Source organism: Hyaena hyaena, unplaced genomic scaffold (genome assembly GCF_003009895.1).
Source record: "Hyaena hyaena isolate Hyena2069 unplaced genomic scaffold, ASM300989v1 scaffold_184, whole genome shotgun sequence".
In the NCBI taxonomy this organism is placed as follows: domain Eukaryota; kingdom Metazoa; phylum Chordata; class Mammalia; order Carnivora; family Hyaenidae; genus Hyaena; species Hyaena hyaena.
The window spans coordinates 2,321,262-2,344,693 of record NW_024080817.1 but is presented as its reverse complement, the minus strand read 5'-3'; the positions used below and the strand labels follow the sequence as shown (position 1 = coordinate 2,344,693).

General features: G+C 46.8%; 1 protein-coding gene across 3 annotated transcripts; it reads left to right on the top strand.

Annotated features, from left to right (window-relative positions):
- The first annotated feature begins 163 nt into the window (after window positions 1-163).
- ZBTB2 (zinc finger and BTB domain containing 2) lies at window positions 164-23,189 on the top strand. 3 transcript variants are annotated; one of them, XM_039240968.1, is made up of 3 exons: window positions 164-432; window positions 14,490-14,674; window positions 20,431-23,189. In XM_039240968.1, exons 2-3 carry the CDS (start codon window positions 14,502-14,504, stop codon window positions 21,800-21,802), a joined length of 1,545 nt encoding a protein of 514 aa, XP_039096899.1. In that variant the 5' UTR covers window positions 164-432; window positions 14,490-14,501; the 3' UTR covers window positions 21,803-23,189. The 3 variants fall into 3 exon arrangements, with proteins under 3 accessions (XP_039096899.1, XP_039096901.1, XP_039096900.1); XM_039240969.1 differs by lacking the exon at window positions 164-432 and adding an exon at window positions 854-973; XM_039240970.1 differs by lacking the exon at window positions 14,490-14,674 and having other exon boundaries at window positions 165-432.
- The last annotated feature ends 243 nt before the right edge of the window (window positions 23,190-23,432 follow it).

Genomic DNA, 23,432 nt, shown 5'->3' with positions numbered 1-23,432 from the left:
TTTGCAGAAGTTTGGCTGGAGCAGAGCGGAGCCTGGGTGGGAGCGGCAGTATAGTTAGTGCTGCAGGCGGCGGCGGCGGCGGCAGAGCAGCAGGAGGCGGAGGCGGGCGGGGGGAGGGGAGGCGGCTGGGGGGGGCGGAGGGGGCTCTTGCCGCCACTGCTCTCTCGCCGCCTCTCCCCCCCGGCGGGAGCCGCTCTCAGCCTCTTTGCACTAGTCGCTCCGCTCTCTCGGTCATGTGACCTTAACGTAACCGGACAGGAAAAGCCCCGCCGCCGCCGCCGCCGCCGCGCCGGAGACACCGACCGCGGCGGCAGCAGCAGCAGCAGCAGCAGCTTTTTGTTGTTGTGGCGGCGGCGGCGGCGGGGAGCGCACGGCCAAGGCTGCCCAGCGGTGCCTCCTCCACACCCCCCGCCGCAGCAGCACCGGCGACAGGTAAGCACGCAACGCCTCCACCTCCCGGGGCCGGTGCCCACGTGCCGCCCCCGGCCCGGGCTCCAGGAAGGCGGAGGGGGGGGCGGGGGCCACCGGAGCTCGCAAACGGTTCCGGCACCAACGGTGGCAACAAAGAAGACGAATGACCCCCGTCCCGGGGCTCCGGGTGAAGGCAGGCGGAGGGCCCGGACCACACGGGGACCCAGTTCTGGGAAGCGAGGGCAGGGGCGCCTCGCGGGGGCGGTGGCGGCTGCGCCTGGCGCCGGGGCTCTGGCCGCCTGACAAAACCATCCCCCGGAGCCAGGCGGCGGCGAGTCGGCGGCGGCTCCATCCGGGGCTTTGAGGGAGGGGGAGGGGACGGAAGCCGAGAGGGCGGGCGGCGGATCGGAGGGAGGGAGGGAGGGAGGAAGGGGAGGGGGGCGATTCGCGTTCCGTTCCCCGTTGCCGGTCCCTCCCTTCTCGCCGCCACCGCGAAGTGCGTCCCGAACAGCGGCGGCCGGTGAGCGTCCCGCGCTGGAGCCCTGAGAGGCGGGCCCGTCAGGTGCGTAATCCTTCCGACGCCTCGCCGCCGCCTCCTGCTGCTGCCGCCTCTGCTTCTTCGGCGGCAAGGCCGCGAGCTGCGGAAGTGGGTTTGGGGGAGGGGAGCGGAGAGGGAGGGGGAGGGGAGGGATCCGGTCCGACCGGAGCAGGCCCGGCCTCTCTGGCGCTTCTCCCAGCTGCAGCGGCTCCTACAGCTGCTGCCGCTACTGCTGCGGCTCCGCCTCCCCGCTCGCGGGCGGGGGCGCGCACGCGCGCTTCCGGCCTCCTCGGGTCTCGCGCTGTCTTCGGCTCTCGCGCGCGCTCTTCCCCTGGCCCTGTCTGACCACCCCCCGCCCCCGGCGCCGGAGCTGTTGCGCCAGCCGGGGCGGTGCGCACGGCGTAGGCGTCGGCATTGTGTTAAACTCCGCGGGACTTGGGGAGAGCGCGCGCGCGCACGCAGGACCGAGGGGAGCGGAGGACGTGCGGCGCGGCCGGAGTGCGTCGCCCCTCCCTTCCCCTCCCCTCAGGCCCTCGGGTATGAGGGCGGGGCCGGGGTGCGCGGCGCCCCGGCCCGTCGGGCCCTTGCCGGTGTGGCCGGCCCCGCCCCCGCCCGGGCCCCCGCCCCCCGGGACGGGGCGGGGCGAGGCAGGACGCCGCGGCCGTTGGGCCGCTCCCCCGCGGGCGGGGTGGGTGTAGGCCTCCCTGGGCGCCGCCTGGGTGGACCGCTGCGGCCCGGGCCGCGGGTGTGGGCGCGTTGGGCCGGCGGGCTCGGGCTTCCGCTCCACGGGCAGTCTGCGCCTCCGCTGGGGCCGAGGTTAGCCCGGAGCTGCGCTGTGGTTTCTGGCTGCTTTGCCTTGGGCGTGGGACCGGCGTCCGAGCCGCGCTCCCGGCCGCGCGGCGCCTAGTCCTCGTCCCCAGCCCCGGGCTCCGAGAAGGGGAGTTTGGGGGCGCGGAGGCTGCTTCCCGGGCCCGAGGCGTTTTGCCTGTGTAGCGGAACCCCCAGACCATTGATTTTATAACAGGCTGCAAAGAGACCTGATAATGCATCGGTGCTTAGGAAGTAAGGTTTTTGTCGCTTTTAAGCTGGTGGGGAAAGGGGGCAATTGGAAAGCTAGGGGAGCAGAGCAGGCGAGAAAGTGATTGGGCCGGATGAAAATGCAAATAGTTTTTGCTTGGCCTTTGACTGCGGGAACTTGGGACGGCTGAACTCCTAATTATGCCTTAGGGAAATAACCGCACACACACCCCGCCCCCACCGGCTGCCGTGTTCTTTTGCTCTTCGTCAAATACATGGCCCCACGTTGTGTTTCCATTCTATTCATTTTCATAACTTACTGTTTCAGTAAAGCATTAAAAAGGTCAGAATTGGGAGCTCCCGGTCTCACACAGAGCTCCGGGGTGCTCTGGGTTACCCTAAGTGGGCTGCCCTGTCCTTTTTAGGACAGACCGTCTGTGTAGACCCTGACGGAGCGCGGGACTCAGAAATCAGAATTAAGACATTTTCAAGCAACATTAATTGCTTGAGTAGATTTTTATTTTGCATTTTAAAATAAGCTGTTATTAAATAACAGACTGTATAGCCGAGGTATTTTCAAACTGTTAAAAGCAAAGTTTTAAGAAAAACGTCCTAATACCTCATTCCTTCAAACTGGGCATTTCTCACTTAATAAATTTGTGGTTTGTAGAAGTTTATTTTCCAGCCAAAGAATGGACCTGTTATTGACACCATGGTTAAGATCTCAAAGTACGACTTTATACCAGTGGCATTAAGTGCCACAAATAGCGGTGGAGACCATTAAAGGGTGACAGATAAACCACCCCTATGGCTTTGTTGTACTGTAGACTCCAACCACTTGCCGGTTTTAAAGCTTCTCTCAAAGAGGGTGTAAATAAATGGTGCTCTGCAAACTTCCGCTGAAATACACCAGCAGCAGAGAAAACACTAAGCATGTATTAGGTCCACGATGACAGTTTCTTTTTTATCTTAAGGATTAGTACGGGGGCCCCCTGGGTGGCTCAGTCAGAGGAGCGGCTGACTTGGACTCAGGTCATGATCTCACAGGTGGTGAGTGTGAGTCCCTGGATGGGCTCTGTGCTGACAGATCAGAGCCTGGAGCCTGCTTCAGGTTGTGTCTCCCTCTCTCTCTTTGCCCCTCCCCTGCATGCACTCTGTCTCTCTCTGTGTCTCAAAAGTGAATAAACATTTTTTTTAGGGTTTTAAAGGTTAATATGGACTTTGCACTGTCCTCAAAGATCCATACCTCTTTAATATAAAAATTATTTAAAATACAAAATTCGATTCACCTTAACCTTTTAAGAAGATGCACCTTGTAAACACTGCGTGTCCCTGTGTACGGGGATACGCTTTCCCCAGCTTGAGAATTCCTGACACGGAGGTGGAAAGTGAAGGGGGCCTCTAAGGCTCGTATGTGCCATTGGCTTGGGATCAGCTTTGCGCTTGGCGACTCTTCTGCCGTCTCTTACCTGTCTCGGTGCTTCGTCCCTGACCTTTCCCTGAAGTCAGCTTTGAAACCCTGAGCAGGTAGCGTGGTTCCAGCCAGTCGCTGTAAAAGGAAGATCTGCTGGACTGCGGGAGACTTTACCATAAATTTCAAAATGCACATGGCAGAAACGGGAATGTATCCCTTTTCCTGATTCCTTCTGTTCGCAGAGTATAACTCTGAAAACCCAAAAGGGAATTGAGAATTTTCACTTTCCTGAAGGAAAAAAAAATTGTAAACATTTGAAGCATTAGACTGAGAACATTTTCTAAGCCTTTTTTATGCCGAAGTTAACTTACATTTTTATTAGCAAATTAAATTTAAATAATTAAAACATGACTTTGAATCAATAGCAAGTAAGAGCTAGTGTTTTACAATGCCAAGATGCCGTTAAGAGAGGGAGTCAGGTAGCCACAGAATATTTACTGGGAGTTGGCAGTCCAAGATATTTTAGGACTTTTTTTTTTCTGTTATGAAGGCCAAGTTAGGGGCTGGTATTTACACTCATGCACATAATTCCCGGTTCACATGGATGAGGTACACATCACATGACTTTCTCACTTCAAGAAAGCAGTGTACAAAGACAGGAATTTATAAAGCATTTTTATGTATCTGACTACTTATGAAATGGTTCCTTTTACTTTAGAAGAGGTTTTACTTTACAAGAGGTATAGTTCCATTAAGTTGTGTACACGCCTAAGTTCTGCACTAAGCAAGGATGAACTGTAAGAATCATCTGAGAATAGTTTCAAAGTGCATCGTTCTACACCATGTCCACCTAAATGCTTAGATTCTCTGAGCCCCAAAGTGATTTCTGAACAGGGGCTGTCTAAGTGTGCTCTACAGACCCTTGTGAATCTCCAGGACCCCCTCAGGGTTCCATGAGGTGAAAACAACTTTCATAATAGTGTTAAGATGTTAGTGGCCCTTTTAGCTGTTGACAAAATGTGTCAACATTGGAAAGATCTACTGCATAACTCAACGAGCTGAAATTTTCCAGTGACCAATGGATGATGTTAAAAACCACGCATAGGTAAAAGATGTGTTCAAAGTGCAAGACAGAGCAATGAGTTTTCCTGTAAAAACAGTAGGACATTTTCATTCATCATGTCTTTTTATTTTTTTAACATTTTTTTAATGTTTTATTTATTATCTTTGAGAGAGAGATAGAGACAATGTGAGCAGGGGAGGGTCAGAGAGAAAAGGAGTCACAGAATCCGAAGACAGGCTCCAGGCTCCGAGCTAGCTGTCAGCACAGAGCCCGATGTGGGGCTCGAACTAACAAACTATGAGATCATGACCTGAGCTAAAGTCGGACGCTCAACCGACTGAGCCACCCAGGCACCCCCATATCTTTTTAGATCATACCACTAAACTTGAAGAAACTATGACTTGTCAAGTTTTGGTGTAGTATCAAAGAAAAATGTCCACAATTACCTAGAAAAGCTATTAAAATATTTCTTTTTCCAACTGACATATGTGGGTGAGGTTGGATTTTCTTTGATACTCAACTGGAAAATATATCACAACAAAGTGGAGAGGCAGAGTAAATACAGAATCCAGTTGTCTTCTATTAAAGAGATTTTTTAAAATTGCAAATTAGATTAGTTTTCAATACTGCTATGTGGGCATATGTAGGTTTCCTTAGAGTTGATTACAGCATAATGCCTTAAGAATTATCACTTTAATATCAACTCTTTTTTTTTTTTTTTTTAATGTTTGATTTCTGAGAGAGAGAGAGCGTGAGCAGGGGAGGGTCAGAGAGAGAGGGAGATACAGAATCTGAAACAGGCTCCAGGCTCTGAGGTGGCTGTCAGCACAGAGCCTGACGCAGGGCTCGAACCCACGAACCATGAGATCATGACCTGAGCCGAAATCAGATGCTTAACTGACTGAGCCACCCAGGCGCCCCAATATCAACTCTTTATTAGCCACAAATCTCTGACTGTGGCTCCTTGATACAGACTATCCCGGAACTACCTACTTCTGACCTTTACTTAGAAATTAAAAACTAATTCCAGTGTTAATGTCAGCATCTGGTTGGCAATCTCTTACAAATTCAATGCTTTTCAAAGTCAAAATACAAGCCATTGATTAGTTTATGCCCCACCTTTTTCTAATGACCCTTGAGGAGGCCTGACCAAAGAAATGTTAAGAAAAATACACCAACCTGTCACCACAAGTAAATAAAACATATTTCCTAGCTTTGAGATACAATTTAAAAACATTAAAATTCAAATGACTAGTCCCATTCAGGTTTACTTTATAGGCCCTAAATATTAATTATTAATAATACTAATTGAAAAAGCAGTTTTTCCATCGTGGTAAGTGGTCTGAACTACTTGAAAGAATCAATCTTACTTGGGTAGTGCTTTTTCTGTTACTGATTTGCCCTGTGCATTCCAGTATTCACTTATGCTTTACTTAAATAAAATTAAAGACTTCAGAGGACCCTTTTAGTGCCCTTGAAATGGGTAGTCTAAGTGATATTTAGTATCTTAGGAGAGCTATTATCTTCAAAAAGTGAGTCATCAGTTCCCAAAAGTTGTTTTGGTCTCCTCCTCTTATACGGAAAATGTAGGAGGAACTTGGGTTGTGGAAATATAATGTGATGATATTTGTCCCATTCAGCTGCTTCAGAAGATGTGTAACTTCCAGATGGATCAGCACCCCCTTTGCTGCGTGCTGGGAGCTGAAAGCACTTGACATCTAGGAAATATCCCATTATCAGTTTGGGAAACAGTGGTGAGGCATTAAATAATATAAACGGTCATTTATCTTTAGTTCTGGCACGTGTTTTTTTACTTATTTCCACATGTGCCTCACAGCCTCTGAATTTGCTGTAGGAAAAGAAAACTTTGTACACGCATACATGCATGAAGAAGACATTCTACGAAAACCCTCTTTTAAGAATTGTCTCCCCTCTCCGTCCCCACTTTTGTTCAGTGCCTTTCTGATTCAAGAAAGACAAATGATTTTTTTTTTAATTTGGTTTAGGTTTTTTTTGTTTTTTACGTTCCATTTATGATGTTAAATGGTTGAGGGCTTTATATAGGTCTTCAGTTTTATGTCAGATTTCATGTCTGTCCTGTGTGTCTAGAATTAATAAGAACTTTCATGACTGATATGTGGAGCCAGGTAGTACAGAGGAAAACGTGTAAAATTTACACCCAGAGGACAGGGCTCAGTTGACTTGTTTGCCATTATAACCTCTCTGAACTATCATGCAATGATTTAATGTTGTGACTTTTGGAGTCAGATACACCCAGCTTCTCCAAAGACTCTCAGACCTAAATCACAGCGGGGACTTCAGAGCTCCACACCAATATAACCAAAGTGTACCCCACACCTCTACTTGGTCATCTCAAAAGTATCTCAGTCCCAGCACCTCTGAACATAACCCACAGGATCTTCCCCATAAAGCTGTCTTTTTGCCTGTCTTCCCTCTCCTAATGGGAATCCCCACGATCTCTCCAGTCACACGAGCCAGAAATCTAGGAGTTATCTTGGACACCTCAATTTCCCCCACCCTCCTCCATCTAATCCACCAACTAGTTCTGTTGGGTTTTTATCTTCTAACTACTTTTCAAACTCTGTCCCTCTCACTCCATCCTGATGACCACCACGCAGTCTGTCTTATCTCTTCTAGACCATGGGAAGGTCTCTCCTCACCTGCTTCTTCACCAATCCCCCCTCAACATTTCGTTAGCTCTGCAGTGTGGCCATCCGATCACGCACCCTGCAAAATGCCCTATTGGAAGGTCTGGCAGAGAGGTTCAAAGGTCCCCTTCAAACAGGCCTCCTTTTCTGACAGTGCGAATAGAAATCAGGGGCTGAACCAGCTTGGAGAGTGAGGCTTCTCTGCAGGGAGTGCTGCAGACTGCTAGAAGCCCAAGGATGGCCTGGGCTTCTGGACCTTCTGCTTATAAAGAAAAATGCCCTTCTTCAGCTTATCTCAGTTCATCCAGCACTTCCAAAGTGAGGAAAATAACATCATTTTGTCTCCATTATTATTAACATACTCAGATGAAACTGGGCTTTTTGTGATGCTTGAATTTCAGAACAAGATGGGTACTTGATCCCTTCATAAAGATCATCAAATGGATAATCTTATATCAAGAAAACAACCAGGCACAACTTAAGGTCATAAAATAACATTTCATGTTGTAATTTTATTTTTGCATTAGAAAATTTATTCTATAAAATGAGTATAGTGCCAACAACCCTTCCTTTGGAAAAGTACTCTGACCTTATGTCCTTTCTACCCATTTATATTTAGAAGCCCCCAATCCTACAGGGCACCCCATTCTACAGGAAGTCAGTTGAGCGTCCGACTCTTGATTTCGGCTCAGGTCATGATCTCACAGTCATCGGATTGAGCCCCACTTCGGGCTCTGCACTGAGTCTGGAGCCTGCTTGGGATATTCTCTCTCTCTCTCTGCTCGTCTCCCCACTTGCATGCTCACTCTCTCTCTAAAAAATAATAGTAATAATAATAAAACTTAAAAAAAAAGTCCCCCATCCTACAGAGTCTGTAAATATTTTATGACTTTTCTTGCAAAATAAATAGGGACTGATGCTGTTGGACCCCTAGTTTTGAGCTTGCTTGGTTGGTTTTTAGTAGGTCTGTGACTTCTGAAAGTCTGGAAACCATTAGTTTTGATTAGCATGAGAGTATGTTGTGCAGAGTTAAGCAGGGGTTGGGTCATGCAGGGCCAGGTAGGCTATGCTCAAGAATTTGGGTTTCATCCTAAAGGCAGTAGGGAATCACAGGAGGATTTGAAGCTGGTTAGTAACATCAGATTTGCCCTTTGGAAAGATCATTCTGGCTACTCCCTGTGAATGGATTCAAGGACAAGAGCTGGAAATAAGAGATGAGCAGGGAGGCAGAGCTTAAGGCATGGTGGTGGGATAAGGAGTTATAGTTGGTAGGCCCTGGGGGACTGACTGAGGAAAGGGGGAAGTGGGGCCCTGCAAGGCGAGTGGAGATCCCTGGCTTAGTCAAAGAATGGATGCTGGTGACATGTGCTCAGCTGGAGGTACAGAAGGAACAGGTTTGTGTCCGTGGCTTTTGTTGTCCTTTGGGGGAAATGAGGGTGAGGGGAAGGGGGACTTGAGTTGTCCTGCCCATTCTGAATCGAGGGGGTCATGTGGGATGGCCCGGTGGAAGTGGGTTGGACCCGCACAGAGAGTCCACAGAATGAGAAGTAGGCAGGGGGCATCAGCAAAAGAAGAATCTTTGGTGGAGATTAAAATAGAACAGGCAGAGGTGAGAGAAAACCAGAGCACAGTGGCCTCAGAGCCCAAGACAGTATTTATGGAGCAGGAGGAAGGGTATTCAATGCCGCAAAGAGGTCAAGTAAGCTCAGTCTCTGGGGCTGGGGATCAGAGGTCCTCTGTGACCTTGCTGAGCCATTTCAGCATGGGAAGTGGGGGGGGGGGGGGCAGGAACAGTGCGGCCGGTCAGCAGTTGATGAAGGTGGGAAGGGAAGAGCAGACATCCATTTCCAACAAGGGGGGATGTGTGACCTCGAGCAGTGCCCCGCCCCCCCCATGAAGATTCCCTGCACAGCACAGGCTGCACGGGAATGGCTCTTGAAGGGGCCGTGATGAGGAAAGAAGACTTCAGAAGAAGACAGTGCTGGGCGAGGGGGAGAGGGGGGAAGGCCTGAGATGGTGGAATCCAGGCTGGGGGACCCCCCACTCCATTTCCTCGGACTCATTTACATGTGTAAGGGGAGTCTTATTTTTCTCCCTGAGAAAGGTTTCTTAGGTCTCTAAAGTAAGATTTTTAAAAATTTACAGTTTTGTCTTCCCTGTGTGAATTTTGAACATTCTTTCCATTTTCCCTCCTCTCATGTGGTTTTCTTCACATCCCTGAGAGCCCTGAACACGTGTTCCTCCCTCTATCTATAAAAGACACGTTCAGTTTGCTTCCTATTCTAGATTGAATAGGAAATCTCTAAATTGAGATCCTGAAATAACTGGTAGACTCCCTTTAAAAAAGATCTCATCTTTTAAAAAAACATCTCATAATTTTCTCATGGCTTCGTTCTTATGGTCTGAAATAAAATACTTCTGTTAGTCTGTTTGTGGAATGAGAACCCCTACCTTTTGCTTTGTCGAAGGAGAGGAAATATATCCATTAATGTAAGAACAAAAACTTCGAAGTCCTATCAAATATTGGCAAGTGTGATGACAGTAAAATGTAAAATTATATGTAAAAAATCTCTATAAAACAAAATTAAAAGAAAGTGAGAAAAACACTAGTGACCTGTGGTAAAGGGCTTATTTTTATTGTATTACAAAGGGTTTTACAGATCAATAAGAAAAAGACAAACAACCTGACTGAAAAACAGGCAGAACTCATGAAGAGAATACAGGAGGAAATGTAAATGATCAATGAACATAAAAATACACTTCCCCTCATCACTAAATCCGTACAAGGTAGGAAAATGAGAGTAGATTTGGCAAAGATTCTTGAAAAAGTGGTAATAATACCCAGCGTTGCCAGAGTGGGGAGAAACTGGCAGAGGAGGGTGAATAGACAGCTTGCTACTGTGTGTCCATGATATTTGAATTTCTCGTAACAAGTATATATACTTAAAAGCAGCAATAAAAATAATATTTCTGAGGGGAGGCTGGGTGGTTCAGTCGGTGAAGCATCCGACTCTTGGTTTCAGCTCAGATCATGATCTCAGTGTTCGTAGTTCAAGCCCCATGGGATTCTCTCTCTCCTTGGGTTGCTCTTCAAAAAATAAATAAATAGGGGCTCCTGGGTGGCTCAGTCAGTTGAGCGTCTGGCTTCAGCTCAGGTTATGATCTCACCATTCATGGGTTCGAGCCTGTGTCAGGCTCTGTGCTGGCAGCTGAGACCGGAGCCTGCTTCGGATTCTATGTTTCCCTCTTTCTCTGAGCACCCCCTCCCTTCCGCTCACGCTGCCTCTCTCTCTTCTCTCAAAAATAAATAAAACATTTAAAAAAAATTTTAATAATTAAACAGTTTTTATAAAAAAATTTTATATCATGTTATTAAAAAATAAGATTTCTACTGGCACATAGCACATCCTAACAAAGCAAATGACCCTATTTAAATCTCACTTCTTGGCACTCACTGATTCCATAATCAAGGGCAAATTAGCTAACCTCTCAGCCTGTTTCCTCATATATAGAATATGCATAGCAATACCTCAGGTACCTTAGTATGAAATTAAATGAATAGCATATGGAAATGAATGGTCAAGGAAACACTCCATAAATAATAGCCGTTCATCAAGAAATAAATAATAATGTGTTCTCACACTTGCAGCTGCCGTCTGTCCATGAAATGACACCTGAAGGTACCACCTAAATACGTAGGGAACCACGATCAGAGACAGAACACATGAAATAGCAGCTCATCGCAGTTTGCTCTTTCAGGTAGATTATACTTTTTTGCAGAGAAAGGCAGATCAGTAAGATGGAAAAGAAAGTATTCTGGCACTTTTCAGAGAACAGCCTTGAAGACAAGCTTCTAAAGTTCTATCCCGGTGGAGGTCAGGGTAGAGTGATGCTTCTTTGTAATCCCTGCTACCCTGCAACCTGGCACCGTCTCTTGTTTTCCTCAGGAACCCCAGGCCTTATTTCTGTGTCCCCTTCCTAATCTCAGTGCTTTCCCCTTCTCTGACAGGCACAGGAAATATTGGGGAACTAAGGTCCTGATCCTTCCCACAGGTTTGGATGTATAATTGAGCCTACGGTGCAGGTATGGGTACCCAAACCGCTGCAGACCTAAGTGCTCCTCCTACCTTTCATATTTGGATGTAACTCTTGGTAGAAAACGCAAGATTTGACATCCACCATCCTTGCTTTGTGACCCGATTGGTCTCTTACAGTATTAATCCGTTTCATTCGTTCCTTTTAGGTAACACTTCTTAATTTCTGAATCTGCCAGATCGTCTCTGGAACAGGAAGGAGGGTGGGGGGGATTGGATCAGCTGAGTAAGAATTGTCATGGTCAGTTTTTTGGGGTTTTTTTTTAAGCCAATTGATAATGTATTCTCCAAACTAGCTTTCCCAATTCTACAGAATTAAACATCATAGTTTAAACATCATACTTATGCTTTTTTTAAAAATCTGGCTAATTAATCAGTATGTGGTGGGTTTATCTTTTTTTTTTTTTTTTCTACTTTTTATTTTTAAGGAACTAGAAATAGACATGCAGTTGCAATAACACAGATCCCTGCAAGCCCTTCACCGAGTTTCCTCTAAGGGAAACTACTTGTTAAACTGCAGTTCCAAAGCCTGGGTGCTGATGCTGTACAGTTGGGCTCCAGAACATTCCTATCGAAGGGATCCTTCACTTTGCCCTGCTAGAGCCAAACCCATTCCCTCATGCTCCCCTCACCCTCTGTTCCTAACCTGTTCTCTGTTCCTATGATCTTCAAGAACGTTAAACACCGAGAACCATGCAGTATGTGACCTTTTGGGACAGGCTCTTTCCACTCTGCATAATTCACCCACCTTGTATGTATCATAGTTCATTTCTCCTTGCTGGCTGTGTTGTTTCCGGTGGTGTGGGCATACCACATTGCTTAACCCTTCGTGTGCTGAGGGACATCTGGGTCTTTTCTAGCTTTTGACTGTTAGGAGCTGTTAGGAGCTGTTGTGGATATCCATGTGTGGGTTTTGGTGTGAACCTTCAGTTTTCATTCTCTGGGATAAATGTCCATGAGCATAACTGCTGGTTAAGATGGTAGTTACATATTGAGTTTCTCTAAGAAACCACTCTTTTCTGGAGTGGCTACACCATTTTACATTCTCACTGGCAGTGTTTGAACAGTCCGCTTCCTTGACATCCTTGTCAGCATTTGGTGTTGCCGTTCTTTTTTATTTTGGCCGTTTTATTAGCATATAATAAAATCTCATTGTGGTTTTGATCTGCATTTCCTTAATCGCTAATGATGTTGACCATCTTTTCATGCATGTGTTTATTTACCATTCGCATATCCTCTTTGGTGAAATGTCTCTTCGAGCCTGTTTGCCTGTTTTCTGAATAGATTTTTTTTTCCTGTTGGGTTTTGAGAATTCTTTGTATATTCTCCCTCTACCTGTCCTTTATCAAGAGGTTTGCAAAGGTTTTCAAATATTTTTCTCCTGGTCTTTAGCTTGCCTTTCATCGTCCTTTAACAGGACCTTTGGCAGACCAAACATTTTTAATTTTAATGAAATCCAACTTAGTTTCTCCTTTTATGCAGTATACTTTTGGGGTTAGGTATAAAAACCCTGTACCTAACGCTAGATTCCTAAGATTTTTCTCCCATTTTTTTTTCGGTCTTTGTCCAGTTGGTCTCCGCCATTTGTTGAAAAGATTATTCCTCTGCTGAGTTGGTTTTGTGCATTTGTCAACAATCCACTGTATGTATTCATGTGGCGCCACTGCTGGGTGCTCATTCCGTCTCATTGGTCTGTACGTTTAGCCCTTCGACAATACCACACGGTCTTGGATACTGGCACTATTTGATGCATCTTGAAATCCGACTGACTCGTCCCAATTCATTATTCTTTTTAAAAAATTATTTTAGCCTATTCTGGTTTCTTTGGCTTTACATTCTACCTTTTACAATACCCCTATCTATAGCTGCAAAAAAATCTTGTTAGAATTTTGATATGAATTGTGTCAAACCTATATACTAACGAGAAAAATGTATGTTCTTACTACGCTGAGTCTTCCTAGCTGTAAATACAGTACATCTTCCCACTTTGTTAGCTATGCTTTAATTTTTTTCCTTCAGCATTTTTTAGTTTTCAACATGCATGTTCTGTTAGTCCTATACATGTTTTGTTAGATCAACACATATGTATTTCAATTTTTTGAGTGATTGTAAATGGTATTATATTTCTAATTTCAGTGGTCACAAGTTCAAAGTTAGTGTACAGAATTATAATACTTTTATGTGTTTATCTTACAGCCTGTCTGTGGTGTTGCCAAACTCATTTATTAGTTCTAGGAGTCTTTTGTAGATTCCTTGGGATTTTTTTTCTACCTAACAACATCATCTGGAAACAGGACAGTTTTCGTTCTTTTGTGTGTGTGTGTCTGTCTTTGATTTCCATTCTTCCTTTCATTACACTAGCTAGAACTTCCAGTACTATGTTCATAAGTGAGAGTAGGCATCCTTGCCTTATTCACAGTCTTAGAGAGAAAGCATTCGCTCTTTGTAGCATCGAGGCTCCTGTTAGGTTTGTTGCTGATCTGTGTGTAGTGGGCTGTTATAAATACCTTGTGGGAAAGGAGCAGTCTGCAGATCTGATGAGCCGTCTCCTGCAGATGCCCTTCCCCTGCTGGAGACAGATTCAGGCCAACTGGTTGGCTAGGGTGAAGTGTGAGGAAGGAAGAGCTTAGAATTTGGAGTCAGAACACACAGATTTAATTTTGGCTCCCCTACTTTGTAGCTAGGTGGCCTGGGCAAATTATGTACACCTCTCAAGGCCCAATTCCTCCTTCACAAAAAAAGGAGAAGAGCAACATCCTCCCTCCTGCCTTGAGTGCAGACGTCCAAGAGAGTAGTTTTGTCCCTGTGAGCAGCGGCCATGCCCGCCAGTAGGAGCTGGAAAACTGACCCAGCTTGGTGAGATCTTCACTGCACCCTGCTGCGGCCCCACCCTGGCACCTTAATTTATTGGTCTCTAGGGAAGATTTGACAGTCAGATAGGTCATTAAAATATGCATCTGGAATCTTAAACTAAAAGACTAACCGATCTGGGGGTTTGCTGTCCCAAGAGCAGACAACCGAGTCCACTTCCTGGCCCCTCCGCCAACCGTCTGGGTAAACCTGGGCAGATCACGTAATCCCCCAATTCACTGTTAGTGCCACCATCTGTAAACTGAGAGTGAAGACAGACTTCCTTCAGCAGGCTGCTGTGAAGAGTGAGTGAGTTTACGTAACCTCGTTAGCATGACACGTTCGCTGTGATCGTTACTGTTGGTTGACTTATAAAGGACACATACTTACTTGTGAATCACCTTTCTTAAAAAAAAAATTGTTTGCTTTGCAGATTTTTAAAAAAATGGATTTGGCCAACCATGGACTTATTCTCCTGCAACAGTTAAACGCTCAGCGAGAGTTTGGTTTCCTGTGTGACTGCACGGTTGCCATCGGCGATGTGTACTTCAAGGCACACAAATCAGTTCTTGCTTCATTCTCCAATTACTTTAAGATGTTGTTTGTCCATCAGACCAGGTAACTAACGTGGTTGATAATAATCTAATGACTGTCGGCGCTGAACTTCCACGGCCCTCTTTCCCTCCGCACCTGCTCTTTGCCCATCCGGACCATGGGTCTCACCTCCGCTCCCCGGAATCCTAGGCTCTGGGCTCCCAGGTTTCCCTCGTGGCCTCACTTACCCCTCGCTCATCTTGGTTACTCCTGCTTTCAGCAGCGCTCGAGAATCCCTGGCCTTCGAGCCCCCAGCAGCGCCCCGCTGCCAGGACCCCAGCCGGGTGTCCCCTGCACTGCAGGATGGACAGCGGCCTCCAGGATCCTTTCTTCTGCTCCTCGGGTCCTCCCACCCCACCCCCCAGTCTTCCCTCCGGGTCTTTCCGAGTTTTCATCCTGGTCTGCCAGTCTAATGGGAGGCTGGAGGGCATGAATCCCCCAGTTGCCTTCTTTTCTTTCTTAAAACCTCTTAAAATCCTTAGCTCTTGGTTGGTTTTTCCTTCCCATCTCTCCTGCCTTGGAGAAGAGGACCCCGGGTGTCCCAGGAACGGTGACCTTCCTCCGACCCCCTCGCCCCCAGATCCTGCCGCCTCTTCCTTTCCGGTTCTGTACTTTTCACCGTGCGTGTGCGCTCTCTCTCTCCCCACGCTTGAGTCCCCAAAGGATCCCCGTCCCCCTGACACCCAGTGGTGCTGTCTACCTGACTCACCGGGCAGCCTCTCCTTGATTTCATTCCGGAAATGTTCCGAGGGCGAGCCACAGCCTGGCTCGCGCGCCCCTCACCCCTCCTGCCGTGGGCACTGCCCTGTCTCCTCCATCTCTACCGAAATCATTTCGCAAAGGTCACCTCTTCGTCACAACCATGGCTCTTCTCTCAGCCTCCGGTGCCCTTGCCCTCTGCAGCATTTGCCGCCTACTGTTTTCTTCCTCTCTGAGGGTCGTCCTCTGCACTCAGATAAGGCAGAATGTCCCGTTTTCCGCCCTCTCAGGTCTGGGAGCTGCGCTGAGTTTTGGTCTGGTCCCTCTGTGCTTCTTTCCATATACACCCCCCTCAGGGGAGCTGCTAGTGCTCCTGGGTTTTGCCTCTGCTGGAAACCACCAGTTTACAGCTCTGGCCTTGACCTTTCTCTGTGTCTTCCAGAACTCTGCTTCCCAAGGCCACGAGGCTGGCCGCTCATGGGCTGAATTGAGTTATCAGCGGGTCTAAAGTGGAATTAGGCCTTCCCAAGTCCTTCCCTGACCTCCCTGTTTATGTCTAAGGGACCCCTTCTTCAAATCGCTCCGAAACCCTATCCTCTGGGCCCTCAAGCCATGTTTCCCTCACCCCCCCCCACCCCGTTCTGCATTAGTCCGTTCCTTCCCCTTCTCTCTTCCTTCCATTTCCTAATCATTTTCCACGACTGTGAGATTAATATTTCTGAACAGTCCTTTGACTGTAGGATGCCTTGGATCAGAAATCTCCATGGTGTTACTCCTTTGATCACAAACCTGCAGGGTCCCCATCGCGCATCAAAACAGCACACAGATTCCTCGTTCTCTTTCAAGGCCCCTCAGGCTGGCAGCCTGACCTCTGCCTCCCTGGCCACGAGCCCCCTTGGGACCACCCCTCCCACCGGGCCACTCCCTCAGCCCAGCCCCTCCCCATCACCTCTTACATGACCCCTCCCCAAAGTGATCAAAGGCCACCTCTTTCCTTTTTCACATCTCAGAGCACTTTATTACAAGATCCTGCATTTTCCCTGTGTTGTTCTTTGTGTATTTCTCTCCCGTCCTCTTTTGTAAGTTTCTTGAGAGCAGCAACTGGGTTTTACAAATCTGAAAGCCCCAGTGTATAGGTCCAGTATTTGTACATAATAGCCACTTGTTAAATGTCTGGAGGAGCAGAATGGGGGAATAATAGAAATAATGGCAAGCAGAGGTTGCTTTATCTTGCGACACTAAGGATGTTCCCTTTGAATGCATTGTCGGAGACTTCATAACTAATGTGCACTTAGAAGTCACCACACAATGAATTAAATTTGTCTTTGAAAGGGGGAAGATTTTCATTTGGGGGAGTAAAAGAATACAACTTAATGAGTTTTGAATAGATGCAAGAAACTTAAATGTAGATCAATTAGATGCTTTTGTCACAGGGAAATGTGGTGTCTGTGTGGATAGGAGTCCCAAGTATAAGCAATCAAGTGTTGTTGCCCGGAGGAGGCACGCGCCATTTCTCATTGAGACAAAGCAAATACTGCATGAAGGCCAGAGGCAGGCTTTTAAACCAGGGCATTTTTTGCAAGGCAGTGACCAGACTACCAAAAGGTGGACTGAGAATAGTTTTTTGCACACTTGGCTCAAGCATGTCTTAATGCCTGTAGTAGCCCTAGCTATCTCTGTCTCGGGTGCATTCCTCTAAGCGGGAAGTTTGAAATCCTGCAGGACTGCAGACACGGAGCTCCCAAAAGTAAAACCGCAGAGGCAGGTTTTGCTAAGCACAACCTCCTGATGAGGTCGGACATTACTTAAAATTCTGTTATTTCCCAAGTTCATTAAGCCCATCTTTTACTTGGATCTTCTGGCGAAGGAAAACGAAAACTGAATTGCTGTGAAAGTTTGCACGAAGGGCTTGTAGCTGTGCTAAAACTATGTTTTTCCCGTAAAAGTGTTGCCTCGAGCAGACAGCTGCCAATCAAACCATGTAGGTGTAATTATCTTGTGGAGAGCTAGGTCCTTCCAGAAGAACTTGGAAATGACCGAAGTCTGGCCTGTAGCAAGTCGAGAGGTCAGCTGCCCGGAAGAGAAAGCAGTCAAGGGTGGAGATTGCTGCAATGTGACCTAAGGAGCTTTTTCAAATAACTTTTTTTTAAGGGTCTCCATGTATATATGTGTGCATGTGTACTTCTGCTTTAAGAAAAAAAAAATTAAGATCAAGAAATGAAGAGAATTGCTTTCTGGGGCGCCTGGGCCCTGGGTGCCGCGTGAACCCCCAGAGACTCTGCGCCTGCCTCTCCCTGGAGCCTTCCCAGCAGCACCGCCAGGCCACCTTGGAGCCCGCCCCCGCCCCGGCCGGGCTCAGTCTCCCAGCCCCGTTCCTCCTCTGCCTTCAGAGACTGCTCACAGCTCTTTAAAACCAGAGCTCTGCTGAGTTCACCACTCTTGGTGGCAGTAGACAGAGGACACAGCCTGTACAGTAACAAATGAGGGAAAATTCTAGAACTTACAACAAAATGTTGACAGAAAGAGGCCATGCTTCGTAGTCCCCGCTCACAAATGCTGCTCTGCTTTGGATTTCTGCCCTTCCCTTTTCTTTTTGGAAAGCCACTGGGTCCCTTCCTTCTGCGTGGAGGAACATTCCATCCTGGCGGAAGAAAGGTGCTCTGTAGTCTTCTGGGAGTACTTTGTACTCTAAAGGCCTGTGGTTTCACAGTTCTCAATTTTGGGGGTGACTGTTTACATTATTACAGTATTCTTCCCCACACATGATCCCTGAAGCTTTATTCTGAATATTGAACTTCCCTAGAGCACCTAAACGCACCCTAGTATACGCATCCTAGTGTATACACGCATCGTAGTGTATACGTATCCTAGTGTATACACATCCTAGTGTATACGCATCCTAGTGTGTATGCGTAGTATTGTGGGCAGTTGCCCTGTGCTTAAAGCGAGGACCGCCTGCATTTGCATTCCTATTGAAAGGAGGATAAATAAAGGACTGTAAAAAAGACTCCAAAGGAAGATGAGTGATCTGTGTGTCTTTTTAAAAAATAGAATCACATAAGCTCTGTTCTTTCTGCTGTCAGAGTGTTGCCAGCTTTTATTCTTTGACTCTTCATACTTTGTAGTCAGATGTTTTTCACATGACTGTTGTACACAGTCATCTTGAAATATATGCACATTGATAGCAAAACAGCAATTACTCAAATCTGGTCTGTCACAAATCACCACTAAAGTCACTTTTTAAAAAAATAGAATACAATGCTAACTTTGGAAGAGCATGGTATACTGTCATTATTTTAGCATATTGGAACATATTTGTTAATAAGATAAACACCTAAAGGAGACAAAAAGTTATAATAGTAAGTGGTGTAATAAAAAATGATGAAGGCGCCGAGGTGGCTTCGTTGGTTAAGTGCCTGACTCTTGACCTCACTCAGGTCTTGATCTCAGGGTCATGAGTTCAAGCTCCATGATGGACTTGAAATCTACTTAAAAAAAAAAAAAAGATTATAAATTCTAAAGGCATTCAGGAAGCTGTCTTTGAAACTGAAAATGTATATATTGTCTGTAGAATATATTCACTCAGTGAATGATAGCACATACCTCATAATATATAGATCTATATATAGATACAGATCTATATCATGGCTTTATTTTTTTTAATATTTATTTATTTATTAAATGTTTATTTTTGAGAGGGAGACAGAGACAGAGCATGAGCAGGGGAGGAGCAGAGAGAAAGGAAGAAAGAGGGAGACACAGAATCTGAAGCAGGCTTCAGGCTCCGAGCTGTCAGCACAGAGCACGACGCAGGGCTCGAACCCACAAACCGTGAGATCAGGACTGAGCTGAAGCCAGATGCTTAACCAACTGAGCCACCCAGGTGCCCCTATATCATTGCTTTCTAATGATGCATTAGAATTTCTGTCATTACTGATGGTTTAGGAAGAGTTCTTTGGGACTTGATTCTAGCTGCTTGATCAGAGTGATATTTCTGGAATGAGGCAAACACTAGTGTGTATAAGTAAGAAAATCAGCAATACCACCAGCTGCTTTAGGTGTCTCAGATAAATCACCTAACTTTTTGTGATCTCAGGTTCCAGATGTGTCCAGTGGGAATAATCAGATCTGCCTTAAATGCCACACAGGATTGTTTTCATGCTCTAAACAATTCTGGTGTTATGGGTTTGGAATTAGACGGAGATTTACTTAGACCCTCTTACTAATCACTCTGTGATATTGAGCAAGGAGCCTCAGTTCTTCGTCTGTAAAATGAGAATTAATGGCAATTTAATGAGAGACTGACTGTAAAGCCCAGTGGTAATTCTGGTGATGGTGACGATTTGGTAAGTTGTCCTGGAACGGTTTTTTGATGCAGTCTAGCAATACTGGGAAGGTGATCTGGCCCCATTAGAGCTAGAACGTTCCTCCATCTCTTCCACCTTCATGCTGCAGATAGACCAGGGAGTTGCAGAGCAGCGACCGAATTAGGTTTTCTTTTCCTTCCACTTTTATTGTGTTGCTCTCAGGCATTGGTTCATTCTAGTCCAGCCCCCTCCCTCCCCCCCCCCCCCCCCCCCCCCCCCCCCCGTCATTTCACAAGTGAAGAAACTTTCTTCTCGGGTAGATTGCTTGTTTTACCTTAAAAGATTGCCCGCTGAGCTCTGGATGGCACTGGATCAATAGAAGATCCTAAGACTTTGAGTCAAAGATCTCCCAGAGTTCTACATAAAAATATAGTGTGATAGGATAGAATTGTACATAGATTATGAGACGAAAAAGTTTCTCAAGAGTCTAGGTAGGAGTTAAGATGTCCTATTTCTTTAACATGAACTTTTTCTCTCTCAGTCCTTGAAAATATATTTATCGTATTTCTCTCTGTTCTTAACATAATTAAATTACATAGGTACCAGTTATCCCCCTTGAATATTCCATTTCACGAAACACTAACAGTAAGAAGTGGGGAATGTTCTTGTTTCATTTGCCTTTAAAAGTGCCCCCCCTTTTTTCTCCAGAGTTCATGTTATCATTGGAGACTCAAGTTGCCACTTCCTTACAGATTGTTCATTTATTTCTTTCAGTGAGTGTGTCCGTTTGAAACCAACTGACATACAGCCAGATATTTTCAGCTATCTCCTGCATCTGATGTACACTGGAAAGATGGCGCCTCAACTGATTGATCCCGTTCGGTTGGAACAGGGGATCAAGTTCCTGCACGCCTACCCACTGATCCAGGAGGCTAGCCTGGCCAGCCAAGGAGCCTTTTCTCATCCCGACCAAGTTTTCCCGCTGGCCTCTTCCTTGTACGGCATTCAGATCGCAGATCATCAGCTGAGACAAGCCACCAAGATTGCTGTGGCCCCCGAGAAGCTGGGGCGAGAGCCACGGCCTCAGACGTCCAGGATGAGCCAGGAGCAGGTGTCCGAGGCCCCGCCGCTCTCCCAGCTGACATCCAACCTCGCCCAGGCGAATCGGACACACCTGACCCCCTCGGACCCGCTGCAGACCTCGCTGTCTCCGGAACTCGTTTCCACTCCCGTGCCTCCCTCAGCCCCTGGGGAGGAGACCAATCTGGAGGCCTCCTCCTCCGACGAACAGCCCGCGTCCCTCACCATAGCGCACGTCAAGCCGAGCATCATGAAGAGGAACGGGAGCTTCCCCAAGTACTACGCCTGCCACCTGTGCGGACGGCGCTTCACCCTCCGCAGCAGTTTGCGGGAACACCTCCAGATCCACACCGGGGTCCCTTTCCCAGCCAGCCAGCCGGGAGAAAGCCGCGTGCCCCTGTCGCTTTGCAGCAACGCAGGCGACCTGGGGAAGGACGCCCTGGACGTGCCTGAGGCCGGGATGATAAGCGACAGCGAGCTGCAGCACATCTCCGACTCTCCGATCATCGACGGGCAGCAGCACTCGGAGACGCCCCCACCCTCGGACATCGCGGACATTGACAACTTAGAGCAGGCGGACCAAGAGCGGGAAGTCAAGAGGCGCAAGTACGAGTGCACGATCTGCGGCCGCAAGTTCATCCAGAAGAGCCACTGGAGGGAGCACATGTACATACACACCGGGAAGCCTTTCAAATGCAGCACTTGTGACAAGAGTTTTTGCAGGGCCAACCAGGCCGCCCGGCACGTGTGCCTCAATCAGAGCATCGACACGTACACCATGGTGGACAAACAGACGCTGGAGCTCTGCACGTTCGAGGAGGGGAGTCAGATGGACAACATGTTGGTGCAAACCAATAAACCCTACAAATGCAACTTGTGTGACAAAACGTTCTCGACTCCCAATGAGGTTGTGAAACATTCCTGCCAAACCCAGAACTCGGACGTTTTCGCCCTGGACGAGGGGCGGTCCATCCTCCTGGGCAGTGGGGACGCGGAAGTAACGGAACCTGACCACCCAGTGTTAGCGTCCATCAAAAAGGAACAGGAAACAGTGTTGTTAGACTGAATGTACCCCATCTTTTTAAAAACTGTCATTTTTACAGAGACTGTCCCCTATCCCTTGCCCCAGTTCAGAACTGTAGCTCTCCGTGGCATGATACAACCAGGTCCCTGTGCCCCGTGTCCTCCCTGCCCCCGCCCGCCCCGACCCCAGCCCTTCCTCCGTAAAGGCTTTGTGCATTATAAACCTGGAACATGTTTACTTTAATTCAGGGGATGTTGGAAAGATAATGGTCAGTAGTACTTATAAACTCAAATAGATTTTGAGACGTTTTAGGTGATTTAAAAGCCAACTCGGAACTAATGAAGGGTACGTTAACAAAACACAACAACTAGAATGCAATTTGGTAAGCTAAAAATTATGAATTTCCCTGGGTAAGAAGTCTTCCTTCTCAGAAAGTGTCAGAAAATACAGCACGCTTCTTAGAGCTGCAGCTGGGCTCTGTACTATGCAAAATCTAGAAGGTGTGGGGGAAACTTTAAGCCCAAGAAAACGCTCTTAGTATTTACTCTCCAGGTGTCTTATTTCAGAATGCATCCTTTGAGATTATGTCCAGTCAAGAAAAAAAATCATTAGTTAAGAAATCTACTTGAACAACACAAAAGAGAAAAAGTAATAATGTGATGGCAATCTTAATTTTTGGACAGAACATGACAAAGCTGTGAGTTGCGTGTGTTTCTAAGAGAAAACGTGTGGGCATTTGCTATAAACAGGTGAATTAATGCACATGTCTTAGCGAATTACTGGCTTCTTTCAAAGCTGAGCGAGTAACAAAACTCTGTTTTAGTTTCCAACAAAACTGTTGGTTGCAATAGTCTTTCTGAACAGAGAATGACATGCCATTCCCGCAGTTGCCAGTGTTAAATTTGTTATAACACCAAGCCAGCTGCTTCCGATCAGTGTATGCGCACAGGACAAAGGACGCAGGAACATGCATCTTAAGAGGGGAAGTTGTAAGCAAAGCGTGTTGTAACTTTCATGACTTTAAAAGCTAATGCTAATAGTTTACTGGCAACATTCATTGAAGCATCAAAAATGGCAAAGAAAAATCAGGACAAAAACACCTAATTGCCGTTTGGGGGTGGGGGGGAACGATTTTGATATTAGTCTCCACTTTTTTTTTTTTTTAAACACCTGAGATTTCCAACATTGGCCCGAAAGCAGTAAAGTGTGTCCATGAATCTTTCCTTAGGCCAATAACAGAATGGTGTGAGAGGGCTAAGCAGGAGCCAGAAATAAGGACCGAAGGGGAAAGGGAAAAAGAGTTCATAGCTATGCTGTACGTATCTGTTAAAAACTGAATATCCCATCATCCTGTTTCATGTATAGTTGAGTTCTCAGATTTGTAAGTTTTTATACATACTTTCACGGAATAAACATTTAATTAAATGAGTATTTTATTTTATCTGGGTGTTACTCCATCTGCCCAGAAAGATGCAGGAAGGAGAGGTAGATGCCATCTCCTGGCTGCATCTCTCTGTCTGTCTGCAGAACCGTGGATGGGTCCCTTACTTGAGTGGCATCTTCCACATCCGTAAAATGAAGACTGTGACAACTGCCAGATTGTCACTTTGTGGGAATCAGATAGGTCAACTGTATCCGAAAGTGCTATGGACAGTCCAGCCTTGGCCAAGAA

What these genes read in the sequence shown, in the direction of transcription:
- ZBTB2 (XM_039240968.1), top strand. Translation starts at nt 14,502, where the DNA reads ATGGATTTGGCCAACCATGGACTTATTCTCCTGCAACAGTTAAACGCT. An exon ending in TTGTTTGTCCATCAGACCAG is followed by an intron (nt 14,675 to 20,430) that starts GTAACTAACGTG and finishes TATTTCTTTCAG; the next exon opens with TGAGTGTGTCCGTTTGAAAC.